This window comes from Danio aesculapii, chromosome 25 (genome assembly GCF_903798145.1).
Source record: "Danio aesculapii chromosome 25, fDanAes4.1, whole genome shotgun sequence".
Classification (NCBI taxonomy): domain Eukaryota; kingdom Metazoa; phylum Chordata; class Actinopteri; order Cypriniformes; family Danionidae; genus Danio; species Danio aesculapii.
Genome location: NC_079459.1, coordinates 18052102 through 18074160, shown reverse-complemented (window position 1 = coordinate 18074160; position 22059 = coordinate 18052102). Strand labels below are relative to the sequence as shown.

The 22059-nt window shown below is 36.4% G+C and overlaps 1 protein-coding gene and 1 long non-coding RNA gene across 3 annotated transcripts in view; one reads left to right on the top strand and one right to left on the bottom strand.

Annotated features, from left to right (window-relative positions):
• LOC130219084 (uncharacterized) overlaps positions 1-22059 on the top strand; it is a 79183-nt gene that overhangs the window by 40109 nt on the left and 17015 nt on the right. Inside the window, exon 2 of the long non-coding RNA XR_008836025.1 lies at positions 2613-2705. This is a non-coding gene — a long non-coding RNA (uncharacterized LOC130219084). The remainder of the gene's footprint in view (positions 1-2612; positions 2706-22059) is intronic.
• cald1b (caldesmon 1b) overlaps positions 1-22059 on the bottom strand; it is a 63549-nt gene that overhangs the window by 25453 nt on the left and 16037 nt on the right. For both annotated transcript variants that reach the window (XM_056451350.1, XM_056451352.1), the window contains exons 2-3: positions 17195-17305; positions 2560-2679 (exon numbers count right to left, since the gene is read on the bottom strand). In XM_056451350.1, coding sequence (XP_056307325.1) covers positions 2560-2679; positions 17195-17274 — 200 coding nt within the window. In that variant the 5' untranslated portion in view covers positions 17275-17305. The remainder of the gene's footprint in view (positions 1-2559; positions 2680-17194; positions 17306-22059) is intronic.

Here is a 22059-nt window from a genome sequence, read left to right as displayed (position 1 = left end):
CATACAGCGTCATTAAAATATGTCTTTGTTTGTTGTGAATACGTGCCCTTTAGCTGTGAAAATTACATAATGTGCCTTTAAGTTTAGGATTTAAGCTCTACTCATAGCAAGGATAATTATAATGGCAGTTACAAAATTTTGGTATTTATTTAATTTTAGTATTTTTTAATTTTAGTATAATTTTAGTACAACATTTTTTGCCTATTTATTTTTTTAATGGCAAGCTTATTTTAAGAGCTTAAAAACAAACTTTAAAGTTTTGGAAAATTACACAATGGTAGTCTATGTGTAAACTACGCATATGGAGTTTAGTGAAAACGATGATTTCATGCATATTTAGGGATGTGCAGGTATTTGAAAACCAAAACCAATCCATGTGAATGGGGTTTGTTTTGACAGCATTGTCAAATTACACATGTATTGTGTAAATATACCCCATAATAATTCAAATTCCACAATACATATGTAACATTACCAACATATAGAAATGACAACATTTTTCTTTTCAGCATTATGAATGCTAAAAACATTGAGAGCCAATTGGAATCCATCCTGACATTAAAGAGCTCCTATGTAAGCATACATTTTTAGCTCAAAATATATTCATTTGGAAAAATCAATAGAAGCATACATGCAGAAATGTGTCACTTTAAAACATTTTCAATTTAGTTAATTTAATGTAATGCAATTTTAGTTTAGTTTCAGCACATTTTTTAAAGTTCCTACTTCAGTTTGGAGCAAAGATATTTATGAAAATAAAGGAAAAAACGAAAATTAGAATTGAAAAAACATTTTCGTTAACTGAAATAAAAATAAAAACGAGAGTTTTTTAAAAAACTAGAACTAACTGAAACTGTATTGTGTACTCACAAAACTAACTGAAACTAACTAAAATGATAGCAAAAACATCCTTCGTTTTCGTCTCTTTAAATGTATTTAATACATACTGTAGGCCTTTTGGAAGTAAATCTATTTACTTTGCGCTGTCAGGTGTTTAACCTGTACAGCACCTCAGATCTCAGCCAGACCAAGCTGATCCTCCTCCAGTCAAGCCTCGCTGTTGCTCCCGCAACAAAACAATGGCTGGACATGACAGCAGCACGGTGACAGCATTAAATACGACCTGAGCAGACACTTAAAAGTATTAATTTAACACATTTGTGCCCAATAATGGGTTTTATTTCTATATTAGTGACCGCAATTGTGAACGCGGATCTTCTGTGCAAATCAGATCTTCTAAGTGAACCAGTTGAACTAACTCACCAAATCGAACTGAATCATTTGAAACTATTTGCGTCTCCAGTAACATTAAGCACTTATACACAAACAACTTACTTTTTACATGCCTGATACCCCTCTGACTTGAAATAAACCAATATATAAGGAGTTATTCAATTATTAGAACAGTACACTGAGATCAGATTTGAGAAGTGGTGAACCGATAATACTGCGCATGCATGATTCAGTGAACCGAACACAAACCGTACATGACAGCCTGCTGTGACTGAACTAAACTTGAACAGTACTTCAGCACGGGTAAACCGAGGGCTTAAATAAGAGGATCCGGCAATTTGTAAGTTTACTTGATAACAGAAATCGTAATGGAATTTAAATAAGTGAATCATGCTTCAGCTGGGTTGCAAAACTTAATTGTAAGAAACTTTTCAGGTCATGGTGATGTTTTAATTGACTGAAATTATGATTGCTGACTACATATTTTTGATATGTTGAGACCAAACTTGGGAAGATCTGGTTCACGTTTAAGATCTGAACTTCCCATCACTACTGTGTATCTAACCTCAAGCAGCCTTGCACACATATTGTACTTCAGGCTGCTATCTTGTGGGCCGTTGTATTTAAATTTGAGGATGGGTAGATGTTAATGGTAGATGGTAGTGTTCTTGTGCCAAAAAAATGTAAATCTTTGGTTGAGTTTTTATTATACAATATTTATTCTGATGAATTTAAATCTTGCACCTAACAGATATCCTTCATTGTATTTATACTTATGTTATTTACAATGAAATAACAAACAAAAAACTAAAATGAACACTAAAACTAATAAAAAACTAAACTAAAAGTAAACAATTTCAAAATATAAAAACTAATAAAAACTAGTAAATCTGCCTCTAAAAACTAATTAAACTAACTGAATTTGAAAACAAACCGTCAAAACAAAATAAAAACTAAAACTAATGAAAAATCCAAAACTATTATAACCTTGGTTTGGAGCTCTCCTACAATAGGTTTACATCACTCAAAAAGTATTTTATATAATAATATCAATAATTGTATTTATTTCAAGCTATGTATTTAAAAACTATATAAGATATAAGATATATGACACATAATAAACATAAGCTTCCATTCATTTCTCACAGTGTCTTAAACAGTTGCACAAATGGATTTGTTTTTGCTAGGCATTTTCTCAATACATCAATCATACAAACCAGACTTCAGATATAGCTATATTGTTTGGGGCTCAGAGCAGACATTGTTCGTCATGCAAATCCGCTACAATACTATATTTACTATATTTGTGCTAACAAGTAAAACTACCTGTTGCTTTCTGTTGTAATATTACTGGACTCTTCATTCTCCATGTTTCGCAGGCGTTCCTGACGGGCTCGTCTCCGGCGCTCGCGAGCCACCTCCTCATCATCATCATAAGAGTTCATCCTGTGGAGCCGATGGGACACAGACACGTGAGTAAAGACTCTCATTCTTCAGTGTGAACGCAGACAGACAACACTGACAGATATATGAATGCTTCCTGGCTCAGCGCTGACAGAGCGTGTGGGAAATAACCTTCATAAACTTTACATCAGCCTGAAAAGTCAATAATGATTACACAAGCAAATGTGATCTTGAAAATGACTCCACACTGATTGCGCTAAAATATAAACTATTTTAAAGGAACACTCCACTTTTTCTTTGCAAATAGGCTCATTTTACAAGTCACCTAGAGTTAAGATGTTGAGTTTTTTTAATCCATTCAGCTAGTCTCCGAGTCTGGCTGAAGCACTTTTAGCTTAGCTTAGCATAAACCATTGAAACAAATTGGACCATTAGCATCTTGCGCAATGATTTTACACAGGTGATGTTGCCTTGTTACCTAGCAGTGTACTATTTTAAGGTGCTGCATAATAATATTGCGCCTGCTGCAGCCATGGTACAGCAGCAAAAGTGTTTTGGATCAACATAGGCCACAACTAACACACTCTTTAACAGAGATGGGAAGTAACGAAGTACAAACACTTTGTTACCGTACTTAAAGGGGTGGTACACAATGTCGATTGTGATTTGATTGTGTTTAAGGGGTGCAAAACAATGTGTGTTTGCGATTCATTTGTAAAAAAATCACATTAATTGTTCACATATCTTACCTTCATTTTACACGACTGAGCGAACATAAAAACGACCATCATATTTCCTGGTTCCTCCTTTGAGGCCTGCCCTCAAAGGGCTCTGATTAGTCAGCTAACAAAAGTGTATCAGTACTTCAACTTTTACCAGAGTTGTTTTAAACATGAGTCTGTACTTCTACTTGAGTAAAGGACATGTGCACTTTTGCCATCTCTGCTCTTTAAATAATCTCTGAGGGGATCGGTCGGTTGGTCAGTCAGTCAGTGAGTTTGTCTACAGCAGCCTCAGGTGGATTTACATGAGAACAGCAGGCGCGAATGACACTTGCGAGAGATATTTGAGATCTCAAAAAGCGTACACCAAGTCCTCTGGCGGATTCACGAAAACAAAAACTGCAAACAAATGTAGCTCCTGGGATGTATTTTGCTCTCTCAAGAAACGTATATAGGGGTACGTAATCCGAATGAGCCTGGGTTGTCTATTTCAGTTGCCTCAACATAGCAACACGCCACAATGCGCCTTAACTGTCATAACAAAACAGCACACCAGAAGTGCGGATGAAAACAAAGATTATTTAGCAAAAAGTCAACAAAGGCAGCCTGCCTCACGCAGAACGATGGTCAGTGTGCAGTGCAGAGCCCGCACTGATGGTTAGGCTGATGGCTGAACGAGCGAGTAGGTGCTGGGCGACAGCTCAGCTGGAGGATGGAGTATTCTGCCGAACATTGATGGCTGATAGTCAGTGAGCAGAGCAGAACACAGGTAAGACACTTAACACATCACACAGACATAAGACTACAAGTAATGATCAGGCAAAAATTCTGAAGAACACAGAGGTAGATATAGAGACGCTAATCAGATGCCACAGCAATGATTGCAAATAGGAAGGATCTACAGCTGAGAGAAGAGCTCTAAACTAGAAAAATAAAGAAATCAAACCGGACATTAACACACCTTCTTTTTAGACCAGCACACCCAGAGTCCACAATGTGGCGCAAATGGATTTGGAATTTAAGCAACATGGTGCAAAACATGAAATTGATAGCTGCGCTGCGTAGATATTTACATTAGATGTCGCCTACGTTATTGTTGACAATTGGAAAGAATGCGTCAATAGAGCAACACTTTTGGTACAGGGTAGCGCTCCTTTGAAATGAATGACCAAGACCAAGACCAAGGTGAAGTGAAGGACTGGCCATCCAGAGCCTGAAATATATACACATATGTACATATACACCTATGATCTGGAGATTCCCGCTGGTCAGTGTGCAAATATTCTTTTACAGAAAATTATAATTTTAAATCACTTTTCTACATTGATGGATAAGTGACCACACGTGCAGTCCTGACAAAGAGCGTGTTTGTGTGCATGGAAATGTATTATCCTCCATCCCTGTTAAATTTGACCTAATCCATGTGCTAAAAACACACCACCTCTCCTATTTTCACTTCTCATTCTAACAGAGGGAGCGATTCGTTTGTGAATGAATCTCTGTTATGAATGACTTCGACAATAATACAAGTTTCTAGCACCGCAGCATCTTGTCATATTTCATTTACATTGTTTGCTTATTTTATTCTACAAAACAAGCTTAAGCCTAGTATTTAGTGCAAGTTGGTGCTACTTTGCCTAAGCAGTAAGATACTGTATTATCATCTATACTTGTCTAGCACCAGTATGATACGATAGATATCTATGTTAATGCTCTTAAATACTGCTTCTGAAGTTCCAGAATGAGAGTTAGTTCCTAGTCATATCTTTTATTAAAAACTTTTCGGTTTTAGTACAGAAAATAACTAAAGAAGGGTCAAGCTTTAAATAGAACAATTATTAAAACTATTTTTTTATTTTTTTTGAGCAAGAAAAATACAATACATGAAAAACAAGCTTTAAAAATACATTAAGGTTAATTCAACACATAATACAATACAAATATGAAATATAAAACTGCTACGGGAATAGAATTGCAATGCTTGGCGATTGTTGTACAATTTTTGTAGCCCATGACTTTCATAAACAGTTTATTGCATTTATTTACATTTGGTTCACCAGCTTGCTTAAGAGAGCATTCAGCCCCGACTGTACTGAAATCTTTGCGTATACAGACAGAGGTTTGGATGGAAATCTGAGGAGAAAGCTTTGTTAGCATCCTAGCGTCACAGTAAATTAGCCAGTCTGCAAACTTAGAAGCAAAATGTACTTTTGTAATGCTGGTCTCAGATGCTGCGGCCACAACACCCCTCTTGAGTGAGTTTGGCCTGTCTTGAGTTTGCCATGGCATGTTGGTGTTTATAAGCCAGCGAGGGCACTTGAAATGGCCAATTGACGGAGGATGGGTTTTATGTTTTCCCCTTCTCCTGTTCACTTCCCTTCACAATCATTTGCAGATGTTGGAGATGGTAGAGAGAAACCCATAACAGGGACCACAATTCTGTTTCTCCGACTCGAGCGCAACAGTGGAAATCCGAAACAATCCGTTCCTCTCAGGGAGTTCCATAAGAAAAAGGTCATCCAAAAAGACAGTCAGATGGAGTATCTGTGATTTTCTTGGAAGAATAAGGTCTGTCTTCTGTAAGAAGTGTTGCTGGATGAATACAATAGCTTTCAGACCTCCAGTGCGGGGCGGATGAAATGCAAGGAGAGATGGAGGGAGAAATCTCATCATCTTGACAGATACTGAAACATTATGGCTGAATCTTGGAACAAAAGCAGCCGTCAAAACATTCCAAAGTCTGTGGAGTTTCCTTAACCTGCTGCAGGAGTCATATAGTGCAGGACATGCCAGATTCACATTGTCTTGACTTCGCTTTCAGGAAGAGTGCTCAAAATGCCAGCTCAAATTTGAACGTAAAAGCCACAATGCCAAATAAAAATGCAGACTAAATGATGTCTGCGCTGACTCACACGTACTGACGTGTACAGTATTCAAATATATAGTTGTAGTTGCATCAAATAATTTGTGTAAAGATGCCTCTGTGCAACCTTTAAAGTGTAAATTTGGCTTAGATGATACCTGCTTTGACCCTCTTTGGCCCTTTGTATTAATGTAATGTATGTTTGTATTAAACGAATTCATGCCACATTTGAGCAGCATTAAAGAATTTGTGTCAAGATGCCTAGATACCACTTCAGAAGCTCCCCTGTGCAACCTTTATAGTGTAAACTGCTTTGACCCACCTCAGCTCCTTGTTTTATTCATTCATTCATTTTCCTTCAGCTTAGTCCTTTATTTATCAGGGTCACCACAGTGGAATGAAACACCAACTATTCCAGTTTATGTTTTATCCAGCGGATGCTCTTCTGGCTGCACCCCAGTACTGGAAAACACCCATCCACTCTCTCATTCATAAACTACGGCCAATTTGATTTATTCAATTCACCTATAGTGCATGTCTTGGACTGTGAGGGAAACATCTGGAGCATCTGGAGGACACCCACACAAACACGGGGAGAACATTCAAACTCCACACAGAAATGCCAACTGGCCCAGCTGAGACTCAAACCAGCGAGCTTCTTGCTGTGAGGCGACAGGGCTAACCACTGAGCCACTGTGCCGCCTCTCATTGTATTGATATACCATTAAAATTGCTGTTTAAATGCATTTGTGCCATCTCTAAGCTGCAATAAACTATTTTTTGTAAAGATGACTAAATGTCATTTCAGAAGCATCTCTTTGCAACCTTTATAGTGTAAATTTAGCTTAGATTACGCCTGCTTTGACCAATTTTAGTAGCCCCTTGGGCTCTATTTTAACGGTCTAGGCGCAAAGTCTAAAGCGCAGGGTGCAAAAGCATTAAGGGCATGTCTGAATCCACTTTTGCTATTTTAAGGATGGGAAATACGCTCTGCGCCACGGCCCATGGTCTAACAGGGTTGACCTTATTCTCTTAATGCGTTATGGGTGTGTTTTAAGAATAAACCAACCAGCGTCTCATTTCCCATTGCCTTTAAGAGTCAGTTCAGTTGCTCCATGGCGTATTTACTACTTTACATGGTGGACTTTGTAAGTGGAAAAACTGAACGCTTCACTAATGAGAAAACAGTTAAACAGACCATCGGCAGCAAGAGGATAATGAGCCTCCTCCATTAGGCCTTTACTTTCACTTTCTCTTTTTCCTAGATAAGGAAACGGTGTTGTACGCACTCCACTGAAGACATCCATTACCCTACATATTTAATTTAGTTTGTTAAGAACAAAGATTTGTTCCTAAACTATTTCTAAATTCAGTTCTAATTTCCAGCAAACTAATAAATGAACAATAATAACAAAGTGTGGTCAAAAAACTGAGTTATATCCAAACACATGTGCTATGCCCCATATGGTCCAAAACCTGACAGCTTGTTTTTAATAAAGCAAATATAAATATGCATATAATAAATAATACTAATGATAATAATAACAACATTATACAAATGCAAGTTTTGGTGAATAAACTGAAAAAACCCCCGAGGTGAAGAAGGCATGAAGGCAGTGGTTTTTATATTTGAGTAGAAAATAATAATTTTTGTAACATTTTAATCTTTTAATTCTTCTTTATTTGTAAAGATATTTCTGTATTGCTTTACATCCTGCGTTTTAAGCAATGTGTAAGTGAGGCGCACAACTGACACGCTCTGCGCTGGACTTTAGACCTGCTTTCAGCTGGTCTATTGGTCTATTGCTGGTCTATTTTAGTTCCTTAAACGCACCAACAATGCGCCTTAACACACCTCTTTTCCAGACCAGAACACCCATGAGTCCACAAAGTGACGCAAATGGATTTGCTATTTAAACAACATGGCAGAAAATGGGAAAATTAGGGTTGAGTTAGTCTGAAACTAGCAACACGTTGTCGAAACACATCTTGCGCCTTATTGTGTCGGGTGTATGAATTGTATTAATGTACACAATTGAGATTGCTGCATGAATGCATTAATTCCATCTCTGAGCAACATAAAAAAATCTGTGTAAAGGTGCCAAAATCATCAAAAAGATGCCCTCTCAAAAAAGCCAATGTGTGAAATGTATGTAAATTGGTCATAGATTGTGCCTCTTTGATTTGCATTGAAGTATACAACTGAAGTATACAGTATGTAAGTGCACCTTTGAGCAGCATTAAATAATAGGTATAAAGAATACCTTGCCACTTCAGAAGAACAAATGTGCCACCTCTACATTGTAAATGTATGCCTGCTGTAATCCACCTCAGCCAACTGGAACCAATGTGTAATTGCAATCATGCCCCCTTTGAGCAGCATTAAGCACTCTATGTTAGTACTCATAAATGCCACTTCTAAAGTGTCTCTGTGTCACATTTGCAATGTAAAGTCACTAAGATTTACATGTACATCTCCCTCAGTAGAAAAAACATTCCAACATTTCTGCAAAACTCCAAAAAATTAACATTAGGGGCAGTAAAACAGAAACAATTTTTTTTTTTGAAGTAAATCATGATTGAAGGTAAAATTATTTTAAACAAAATAGAGAAAATGTCATATAATGTCAAAAATATGTATAGTCTTTAAAGGTAATACAGAATTCCACCATACATTATACTGTATGTATATGTATATATATATGTATGTATGTATGTATGTATGCATATATATATATATATATATATAGAGAGAGAGAGAGAGAGAGAGAGAGAGAGAGAGAGAGAGAGAGAGAGAGAGAGAGAGAGAGAGAGAGAGAGAGAGATAGATAGATAGATAGATAGATAGATAGATAGATAGATAGATAGATAGATAGATAGATAGATAGATAGATAGATAAAATATATAGATTAAATGTGTACCAAGCCATTTTTAAAAAAAACATTTCGACCACAGTGTCAGACTGTGTGTCTTGTAACAATAGCTAGTGTTGCCAGATATAGCTGAATTTTTCCAGCCCAAAAGCTGTCCGAAACCCACCCAACCGCACAAAAAAACGCCCAAAATATTAGATTAATATTTAATTTAATTTTAATTTATTTAAATCAGAAATTTACTAACTGTCATCGTTTTTAACCATACAGCAACCAACACATAAGTAAAGTAAAATTACAACATAACCGGATCACATCACAACACTGCACTTATTGTTGTGTAGAAATATGATCCTGTGAAATTAAAATTAAGTATTTTAGATGTTAGTTTCATCATCCTATATGTTAATGTTGAATATGTTATGTTGAATGTTCCTATAGGTTGTTTTCTGTATGATGTCATTGATGACGCGCGGAATTCAGATGGAGGGCAGGAAGTGGTTCTTCTACATTGGAATCGCTATCAGAACATCCAAATGTTTCTGTTTTATGTTGTTTGTAATTGTTTAAATAGGCCAAAATAAAAAATGCTGAACAGCTTTTATAGACCTCCAAAAGTTATTGTGTATACAAGGGAGAAAGTTCAAGAAACTGCTGAAAAACTGAAGAATAGGCAGCATGTAATAAACATTTTTATATCTCTCATTCAGTTTTGTACTTCCTGCCCTCCATCTGAAGTTTGCATGTCACCAGAACCACGTGATTGAAAACCTATAGAAAGGTGTGATGATATTCTTTAATCATGTGACTAAACATGCACCAGTAATAGATTAATAATCAAAGAACTGATATACTATTATGGCACAAGATGAAGAAAAAAAATCCTCAAAACCACACAGTACTTTTTTTGCCACTATAGTGGATTTTTGGACCTCAGAAAATGAAACTGGACAGAATTATGAAGATATGGTTCAGAAGTGGTAGTGCTGAAAGTATTAAATGAGCAAACGCAAGTCATAAATATGCTGACGCATCTGCGAACTGTTGAATCAAGCACAAGGGATTTATGGGCGATGCCATGATCGCTTCCCTTGACAGAAATATATACGACTGTTTTGAACTGGAAACCACGACGGGCAGCTGTGATTTGGGGGAGTTTAGATTCTTTCGCATCAATAATTGTCATCGCAAATATTTCTTTTCCAGATATGATTCCAATAAAGTTTGTTTTCTCCACTACAAAGCCGGTGGATGTGGTGGAAATTCCTTGAGGTTTCTTTCTTGAGACTCATCCATCTCAATAAAGCACATATGAACCCAACGGCAGACTGAAATATTAAATATGAGAGGACAAATCTATTCCCTCACACAGAGTTTAACATGAGAGTGTCAGAATTCATCATTTCTCCAGATGAAAGCTGCTGTTGTGTAAGGTCTGCAGGGGTTTGGCTCCACTATCAACTGGATTATTCAAGTTATTTTATCAAAGGATTCATTTCCTTTTTAGCTCTGATTGTTTCCACAATGAAGGCTTAAATATAATTTTCATTTGCAATGTGTCATTTTGTTTTTTCAATAAACCTTCTCATAATCAAATTGGCACAGACCAACGAGACTAAAGACCAATGAATGATAAAATCTTTTAAAAAGTGAGTTTAAAAAATGTTTTCTAGCAATTGTTTGCATTTCTATGGTTATAAACATTTTAGAAAGTTTTTTCCAAATTGTATTTTTATGGAAACATTTTTTTATATATAAATAGAAAATAATTATGAAATTAATTATAAAAAAAAATTGTATCATCCTTTGTCATTAAAAGGTATCATATTTCACTTCTTAAAATGTTGGATTTTCTAGCATTCTAAAATTTGATTTAAATTTTTCAGAAATATAATAATGAATCTTAAAATATTATTCCAAACTATTTTAGCATCACTGAGATCCAGCTGTGTTTTTATTGCTTGATTAAAGCATCATTTATTTTTCAATTATATATATATACATCATTTATTTTTCAATTATATATATATATATATATATATATATATATATATATATATATATATATATATATATATATATATACACATATATATGTACATATATATATATATATATATATATATATATATATATATATATATATATATATATATATATATGTATATAAATGAGCACGAGTAGCAGTAGGATATGCCTGTATATCGGCACTGGTGGGAAGTGTGCATTGGCTCGAGGCAGCAGGCCAAGTTTCTCAGTGTCCCACCAGTGAGGATATACAGCCATATACTGCTACAAGTGTGATATTGCTTTTATACATTTCGATGGCATAATCATGTAATAAAAAAAGAAAATTCTTTTGTATGAGGAACTACTTTCTTCCGCCATTCATTCACATCTGCAGCTGGTCAGAACAGTAGAAACTGTTGCTACTTCACACACATCACTTTAGAGCTAATATTTGAATGATTCTCTAGCATAATGTCTAAAGTGATGACAAAACAGGTTATTTTGCTCACATTTTAAGATTTTAAGGCTGAACGGCATGAAATGCCATCAGTCTACAGAGATTTCCTAGTATTTCTCTGTTGCAATCAGGATATCCCAATAATTAACGCTAAAAAAGCCAAAGCAAAGCAAACGCTAGCAGATTACTATGGTATGAATACAGCACTACATCTTACAAAAGAGAGAGATCGAATCCACTTACCTGTTTGATAATGATTTGATCAGCTGTAGTTTGAAACACGAAAAGAAAACGTTGAGTTTTTTTAGAGTTTTATGTATCTCCGAAATTATAAATATTTAAAATAAGCACTATCTGTATAAATAAACTGCATAGTTGCGATCTAAACAACTACATTCTCACCTAAAAAGTATATTATGTTGTTCAACAGATGCAATATTTGTCAAACAGTAGTGAGCTTATCCCTCTGCTTATCATCTTGTCATGTGAGCGGAGTAATACACAAGGGTGAAGTAGCTGTACGAGTGCTGGTATTGCAGAATATTGCACGACTTGCAGCCAATCAGATTTTATAAATAAATTTATAGTCTTAAAAAGTCAAAAATAATAATAGTAAATAATAAACTAAAAACAAATATAAACTAAATAGATTTATCACCACTATCTTCTTTATATGAGGACATTTCAACGTTTCTGGATTAATATATTATACAAAATTTTAAACAAAATCTAAATCAGAAAATGTAAACATTAGAATCTAAGAAGTGTCAGTCTTTCTATAAATGACTTATAAATCATTTATGTTTATGCATTCTAATAAATTAATAGAAATCTTATCCACATACTCTTATCCTTCTCCATCTAAACATTTATCACAAGGACTGTTGTATAAAAGTTAAAATACCCCAGAAAGTAAACACTGTAATCTTCTCAACCCTAAATATTGAGACAAAAAGCATGGAAAGTGTGAAGCTGACGGTGTGTGTGTTATCATTGCAGCAGATCCCTGAACAACACAAAACTGTTCAATCTCACTCCAGCCTGTGTAAAATCACGATCGCCTGCACTGTCAGTCATGTGTGCTGTTAGCATGTGCTTTCAGGAGTGTAAAATGAAGAGCAGAGTATCTGTAATGTGCAGTCGTTCACATCTACAGATCAGGCCTTAAATGGAGCTCTCAGAGAACAAACTATAAACACTCTCAGCAAACCGCTGCGCTCTTCAGCGGCGCTAATACAAGCTTTCTGCATTTCAGGAATTAATATGAGGGGAATAAAGTTTTGGATGACCATTTTAAAAGTCCATATTTTTCGTATGACCTCATGCACTTCAAGCAGTTCTTAAAATAACGATGGATAGCAAAAGAAGGCTTGTGTAAAAGCATAAGCACGTGAATAAATCTAATATGGTTAGGTAAACATGGAATAATTGACTTATAAAAATTTTTAGCGATGCGATTAGCTGTTTCTCTTTTAATGACATCAAACAGTTTTGCTTTGCTTTGCTACATTGCATTTGCTATTAGATACATAAATAATATATAAAATATTACACAGGAAAAAAATCTGAAATGTTTACTTTCATATATAAAAGTAATACTGTAAATATTTAACATTATATGACTATATAAATAATATTTGAATATTTCATTATATGTATATATATATATATATATATATATATATATATATATATATATATATATATATATATATATATATATACACACACACAGTTGAAGTCTGAATTATTAGCTCCCCTGTTTATTTTTTTCCCCCAATTTTTGTTTAACGAAGAGAAGATTTTTTTTTCAACACATTTTTAATAACTAATTTCTAATAACTGATTTATTTTATCTTTGCCAGGATGACAGTAAATAATATTTGACTAGATATTTTTCAAGACACTTCTATACAGCTTAAAGTGACATTTAAAGGCTTAACTAGGTAATTAGGTTAATAAGGCAGGTTAGGGTAATTAGGCAAGTTATTGTATAACAATGGTTTGTTCTGTAGACTATCGAAAAAAATTTAAGCTTAAAGGGGCTAATAATATTGACCTTAAAATGGGTTTAATAAACTGCTGTTATTGCATATTTACTTAATTAAGTACATAATGTGTAAGCTGAAATAAAACAAATAAGACTTTCTCTAAAAGAAAAAAATATTATCAGACATACTGTAAAAATGTCCTTGCTCTGAAAAAGAAATTCAAAGGGGGGCTTATAATTCTGACTTCAACCGTGTATATATATATATATATATATATATATATATATATTAGGGGCGTAAACCTACACTGGTCACACGGTTTGGTTCGGTTCGGATTATCATGCCATCTTTTCGGTTCAATTCGATACCTCGGTGCATTGACAATGCTTTCCATAAACAATTTGATATTTTTTTTAGTAACACATTAATTCTTGCATTAAAATTTATAATTTATATATTTGTAATACAATTTTGTCCTTTAATACAAGCAGTCAGATATATGTCCTGCACCTTAAATTTGATCTGCTCAAAGAAAACACTCTTTTTGAATGTATCAAACAAAACTAAAGCACATGCACAGAACAACATGAGTATTATCCCGCTTGCTTTTTGAGCGTTATTGAGCGAGTTCTTAAACCCCTATGATTGATCAAGCCCTCAACAGAAAAGGCTGCAGTTGGATCTAATGGTCAGTGCGGCTCTGGCGCTGTTCAGCAAACAGTGACACGGACACTGATGTTAAACGGCCGTGGCGGTCAGCTGATTCATTATAGATGGCGAGGGGGTGGAGAAAACTCGCTCAGCAGACACGCTCGTGTCTTGATCCACAAGTAATGTTATTGTTGTAACAGCCGAGAGAGGAGACAAACGTTACGAACACACCAGAAGGTCAAAGGGGCCACAGAAAGTGAGAGAGAGAGTTTACAGCTTTCATTGTGTCCTAGCTGGGTTCTGATGTACTTCCCTGTCAGCGAAAGACTGTCCAGCAAACTCACAAGCAGTGAATTGTGCTCAGTTGTCTACTTTTTAAGTAGTTGGAGCATTTTAAAGAATTGCGGTCTCCTCCCTCGACATAGTAAGCTACCGCCATCTAACGCATATGTGATAAATTAACCGGTTAAGATTATTACTGAACTGATACTGAATGGTTCGCATCTGCATCGAGGAAACAAATAACTTTGACACCCCTAATATATATATAAATAAATAAAAAAAAATAATATATATATATATATATATATATATATATATATATATATATATATATATATATATATATATATATATACATATACATATATATAACTACATATAATCATTTATATATTACAGTATATATTATATTACATAATATTAAAAAATATTTGAATTTAAAAGGAACAACTATATATAATACTAAAAATAATTACTTGTAACAAATCAGTCATTAATATTATTTTTAAAACAAGACATCATTTTTATATTGGAGTAAAAATTTATTATTTTATATAGTTTACATAATAGTCTCGTTAGACTTAATTAAAAAGTACTATTTTATATTTAAAATAATCATACAAGATAATTACAATAAAATAGGCTTCACTTCATTACATACAATTTCTATTTCAATTTCAACTTCTGGCTCTTGTGTTTTGACATTAAGTCTATAGTAAACTAACAAGTGCACTTGCCCTCTACCAATCAAACTATTTCTGGCCTCAAAAGAAAGCATCAAACTCCTAAAAATAGCTATTGTGCATCTGTCTAGAATCAGTTATTATCTGGATTTACACTACCGACCCGTCAACTATAACAAAGCGGCATAAACAGAGGAAGACATTTACAAGCACGTCCACCTTTATAAGGAATAGAAAGGCCAGCAGAGAAACGGTTGTTTAGAGCACACAGACACAACCCGCCCGGAGTCTCACAGGCAACATTAAACTCATCATCAGGTTGACAGTGATCTCATCTTTACAGCATCATTTAATCACGATGAAATTAGCAGATTTTTTTGAAAATTAGCTTTTGCCAACAAATTCAGGTTTAAAATGTGCGGCAAATGTTGCAATTAGTGTAATTTCAAAATGACAACAATGTGTGATGTTCTACTCAGAGTTGATCACATCTTCAGACTCAGGATTGTACAGACTAAACAAATCATCGGTGGTCAACAGTCCTTAAATGGGTTAAATATATATATATATATATATATATATATATATATATATATATATATATATATATATATATATATATATATATACTTGTCAACTAAATATCAAAATCAGTTCTAAATATCAGAACTGATTCTGATATTTAGTTGACAAGTTGTACATGTTTTATGGAGATATAAATGTTTTTAAAAGTTGGAATAATGACATGAACGCACCTTTGGGTTTCTTTCAAGCACTTCTTTTATCTGGTCATATTAGTCAGAATCTCAAGAAGCCGTCTAAAAGGAATAATGCCGTGTTCAAGTTTGCCTGGGATGTTCGTACAAGTCATAAATACTGAACAACATCAGATGCATTCAAGTCACATTTTCAAATCACTTCTTTAGATAAATTACAAGAATATAGAGCAGGGTTTATTGACTTTGCTTATAAAAAATGAAGATCAAAAAATGTCAATCAAATGTGTTTTATGTTCAAAATATATAGATTTTTAAAAATAATTTATGAAGCCACTTTAAGCTGTCTTATGTTAAAAAACTTATCGTGAATCTTGTTTTTTTGTAAATTAAATAGCCTGACAATGTCACAACCTACAAAATATAGTGATTTATGTTGTACTTTTTCTGTGTTTTATAAGTTCATGTACAACTTAAAATTTTAAATCCATTACTTATCACAATTACAAATAACACTGCATGAATTTCGTTTCCCTAAAACACTTCATCTTCCCTCGCTCCATACCAATTCCATTGTTTGAGCCAGTGATGCCCATAGATTTATATATACACAGATTGCTTAAAGGGCAATGAAACCCTCCCTGTCTCAACAGGGTGTTTTCACACCTCTAATTTGAAAAAAGCCAGGAAAGTGGGTGAGTTCAGCTTTATTTAGGTATAAGTGTTGAGTGGTGAAAGGGATAAGGGTTTGCATGAAAAGGGGAGTTTCATTAAATGCACTACAATTGATTTTCACAGCGGAAACACAAACACAGACGCAGGGGACATAGACAGTGACATGGTGATCAGTAATTAAATTATTTGCCTTAATCTGAATAAGAAAATAATAAGATTAAGGTGTTTACATGAGTTGCTTTTTGAATGTTTCTTTCATGAACCCGTTTTACATGTTCTCGATTAACATAATTCAATTAATGGCCTTGTGTCAGTACGCTATCCACATTTCCTCTGTAGTTTCATGTAATTTCGGGTGTTTCATTCATTCAGGAACATTTCATGCATGCCCCCTCACCAATTTGTAGCTTCTAAATTTCTTTTCAAACCGGAAGAACGAATTTGCTCGGAAACAATCATTTTTCACTTTTTTGTGAAATATATGTGTCCTAAAAGTGTTTTTTTACAGCGTGGGACACATATATGACTGTCAACATCTCAAAAAATGTTTTGGTGTTTTGGGACCTTTAATGGTTATTCCAGTTATTAATCAAATTCAGCCATGACGTGTGTATTAACAGATGTGTGACTTACTTCTCTGCCTCGCGCTGCATCTCTTCTCGCTTTTGTCGTCGTAACTCTCTGCGACGCTCAAAATCAAAATCCTCATCCATGATGATTCACACAGAGCTCTTTGGGCACAAGCTGAAAAAGAGAGACATACAGTCAGACAGTGTAGGATTTATGAAGATTTCAAATGTCCTGATCCCTCCGAGTCAAATTTGAGTCTCTTTGTCAGTTGTTTTATCAGGACCACATCAATCCTGATTAAACACTGCCACACATTCAACGTCCAGCCTCTTAACTCATGGAAGTAATGTTTAAAGGTTTAATATCTTCCACTTTCGTATCCTAACTCGGACCAAACAAGAATTGGGGAATTTATACGACTTTATGACTTTAAATTACAGTATACAGTGGGTGACACTTCAAAAGGACCATTACCACTGTGTGTTGCGCCGTTGCGGCACTAAGGGACTAAGAATAGGTATTTTGGTGTAACAGCCGGGGCCGGCACTTCCATAGAGGCAACCTAGGCGAAGGAGCGGGATGCAAATGGATAGAAATACACAGTAGCTGTAAATACCCTGCTACTTATAAATTCAGATGAAATAATGAAACAAAGCATTATAATTCCTTCATTAATCATTTAATCCTAATTAGCATTGTGAAAAGGCAAAGCTAAAAATTGCATGTTGATGTTGTAGCTGACGAAGTCTATGTTTAAAGTGCCACCCAAGAGTCAAAAGCTGTAGGCCCATTTACTGCCTCTTCTGTCGAATGTCATGACATTAAAATAAATAATTCATTATTTTGTATTTTCAGATTGAACACACTGCTGAACATCTGCTCAGTGGCAATTTATGTTTAATTTAAACATAAATGTTTATCAATGTTCATCAATGAAGCCAATAGAACAACATTGTCTGCGAAAAACAGAGATCCTTCATCGAACATGGACCTTCAGCTTGCACTCCGGCGGTTTGCTGCAGAGTGTGACGTGGCTGGCATGAGAATCAGCACCTCCAAGTCCGAGGCCATGGAGCTCCACCGGAAAAAGGTGGTTTGCCATCTCCATGTTGGAGGAAAGTCCTTACCCCAGGTAGAGGAGTTCAAGTATCTTGGGGTTTTGTTCACGAGTGAGGGAAGGATGGAACATGAGATTGACAGACGGTTCGGTGCAGCAGTAATGCGGTCGATGTACCGGTCCGTTGTGGTAAAGACGGAGCTGAGCTGAAAGGCAAAGCTCTCCATTTACCGGTCAATCTAGGTTTCTACTCCCACCAATGGTCATGAGCTTTGGGTCATGACCAAAAGGACAAGATCTCGGATGCAAGCGGTCGAAATGAGTTTTCTTTCGCAGGGTGGCAGGGCGCACCCTTATAGATAGGGTGAGGAGCTCTGTCACCCGGGAGTAGAGCTGCTGCTCCTCCACATCAAGAGAAGTCAGCTGAGGTGGCTCAGGCATCTGTTTTGGATGCCTCCTGGACGCCTACCTAGAGAGGCATGTCCCACCGGGAGGAGGCCTCGGGGAAGACCCAGGACACCAGAAGGGACTATGTCTCTCGGCTGGCCTGGGAATGCCTCAGGATCCCCACAGACGAGCTGGAGGAAGTGTCTGGGAAGAGGGAAGTCTGCGCCCGCGACCCAGCCCCGGAAAAGTGGTTGAAAATGAATGAATGAAAGGATGTTTATCAATGAAATAATTAATAAAGAGAGTCATATTTTGCCAAAAAGGTTTGCCAGAAGCTATTTGCCTTCATCAGTACAAACAAACAAAAAATATGTAATAACTTGGTAAATTGTTTTTTTTTTGCTACAGCTCAAAAATATTACTTTAAACACTTTCCTCATCTGTCATTAGTCAGACTTTCAGGCAACAAACAAAAAATCTGTAAACAAACACTTTTAGATAAGGTAAGTAGTACACTATATTTTCTAAATTTAAATTTTAAATGATTTATTATTTTATAATGCTAGAATTGAATTGATATTGATAATGAATTCCTTCACTTTATGTGTTTAAGTGTCACTCCCAGCCCTGCATAGTGCTGAAATCTGTGAAATGTTAATCCAGTGGGGTTCAGGGTGGTCAGAGAGCACTTCAACATCCGTGACGAGGAACTTGGCTGCATAATTCTGCTTAGTATTTTACAGTCTGTCTCTCTGCAGGACACCATCCCCCATTTTATATGATAATACCTTTGCATCGATATGGGAACAATTAGGTTGATGGTGTCACAAAGCCTGTTCTGTGTTCGACTCTTTATATCACATGTGTGTAGCACCGGTCCAGACAGAAACCGCCCAGCAGGCTAGAGGTGAGTGGACTTGTTGGACGGCTGCTTCCACCGGAGCTGCAGGCATATTTGGTTTGGCTTTCCTCCAGAGACAGAAGAACAAGGCTGTTGCACCAATCAAAAGAGTCTCCATATGTGCAAGTCCTGTAATGGTGACCTCATGTGAGGGATTTCTGGGTGATGGACGCATACAGCTTCCATGAACCCTCTTAACCCCTGCTGACAGCCTGTCACATCTGTCAGCAGAAGTTCTGATGTGCATTAACCACTGCCTTTAATGCACTGCATCTATGCATAAGACAATATGTGTGCAATTTGCTACATTTACATTGGGCTTTGTGAAAAAGAAGCTACAACTATCCCAGTGGCAAACTAGTGAATTGATTGAACAACTCCTGAACAATTTTCACTGCATTCATCAAATTGTCTACAAACAAAAGAACATTTTTAAGACTTTTTTTCAGTTTTACAGATTAAATTTGTGCACATTCCTGCACACATTGGCTGTGTTCGAAAATGCCTACTACTCAGTAGGCCCTGCATTTGAAACTGAATTTACTACTTGACCGTAAGAAAAGTACATTCTATATCGTATAAATGTGAGGAGTATGAAAGGAACTCAGATGAACAACATCCGCCATTTTGTCATGATCTCGTGACCTAGCCACGTCAGTTGCGGCACTTCACTCCCATTCATGAATTCTCTCTCGAAATATAATGACATCCATTGAATGAGCTCTTCAGAATCTCCTTGGAAGTAGTAGGTCATCTAGATACTTCTCGGCCACTGTTTTTCAAATTTTATGGATTCGGACATACTTCTCGGCTCACATACAGTTTTTAGCGTACCCTATAGTATGGAAGTATGCAATTTCGGATACAGCACTTGTTTGTAATAATAATAATTCCTTACATTCATATAGCACTTTTCTTAACACATTGGGGGGAATTTCCTTATCCACCACCAGTGTGCAGCATCCACCTGGATGACCCGACGGCAGCCATATTGCGCCAGACCACACACCAGATTGGTGGAGAGGAGACAGAGTGATGAAGCCAATTATGATATTGGGATGGTTAGGAGGCCATGATGGACAAAGGCTAGTGGGCAAATTTGGCTAGGATACTGGGGTTAAAACCCTACTTTTTTCGAAGGACATCCTAGGATTTTTAACCACCACAGGGAGTCAGGACCTTGGTTTACTGTCTCCTCCGAAAGATGGCGCTCACATCAATATACTGGGGTATTAGGACCCAGACAGATCACAGATTGAGCGCCCCCTGCTGGTCTCACTAACACCACTTCCCGCAGAAACCTAGCTTTCCCATGTGGGCTCCCATCCAGGTACTGACCAGACACAGCCCTGCTTAGCTTCAGTGGGTGACCATGTGAAAGTTGCAGAGAGCTAGCTGCCGGCTATAGCAAAGAATCCAGAGGATAAGAATGTACCAATATAGATGACCAAAGGTCTCCATTTTCCTGAGACAGTCCAAGTTTTTGGTGTTCAGTCACCAAGGCCTCTAGTGAGAGCTGTGCAGTAAATCTCACTAACCTGATCTCAAGAGGGGCACTAACAAGGACACTCAATGCCTTTTGCTTTTTTGTAAATGTACCCGCTTTCCATGCCAGAATCTTTGTTTTAAATCCTACACAGAGTGGGTCAATGAGGAAGGGAGACATTGGTGCCGTGAGAGAGGTTTAGGGGTGAGTGAAAAAAGACCAGTTAGTGAGAGCTCTGCAAGTAAACCTCACACCCTGAACTCAAAAGGTGTACTAACTGCACCGATAGTTTCATGGGCAGTGCACTGATAGATGCAGGGCATTGATTTTCGTGCATCTCGAGTTCAAATCCGAGGTCACAGATCTTTCCAATCTCATTTCCCCTCTCTCTCTCTCCAAATTCTCTCCCTGTCTAATATACAGCCCTACCCTAATAAAGGCAAAACATCTCTAAATAAAGGAGATAAACAAACAAGGTTGCTAAAGGTCTATGACTCCCTTTTTTAAAGCACCTGCTTCTCATGCCAGATTCAGTGTTTTGAATCCTGCTCAGAGTGGGTCAAGTAGGAGCTGTTGAATTGGTGCCATGACCAAGATAGGAGTGAGGTTTAAATATGTCTGTGTGTGATGGAGGCTAGTTAGTGAGAGCTGTGAGATTAGACCTAACTCTAAAGTAGCGTAATAGTAATAAACACTAGAGCAGTGTCTCTCAACCATGTTCCTTGAGGACCACCAGCTCTGCACATTTCCTGTGTGTCCTTAACCAAACACACCTGATTCAGATCATCAGCTCATTAACAGAGACTGAAAGATCTGTAATGGGTGTGACAGACAAAAGAGACATACAAAACATGCGGTGCTGGTGGTCCTCCAGGAAAGTGGTTGAGAAACACTGCTCTAGAGGATATGTCCTTGTTTCTATTTCTGTTCAAATCTTAGTTTAGAGTGATTAGTACTGGAGGGATTACACAGATACCTTGAAACCCCTCCACAAATTATGGCCCGTTTACACTGAGTGGTACGGTACGGTATGGTTCGGTATGCTTTTATGGCTTTTTCCACTGTCAGAAGGTACCCTTTTTGGCAGTAGAAAACAC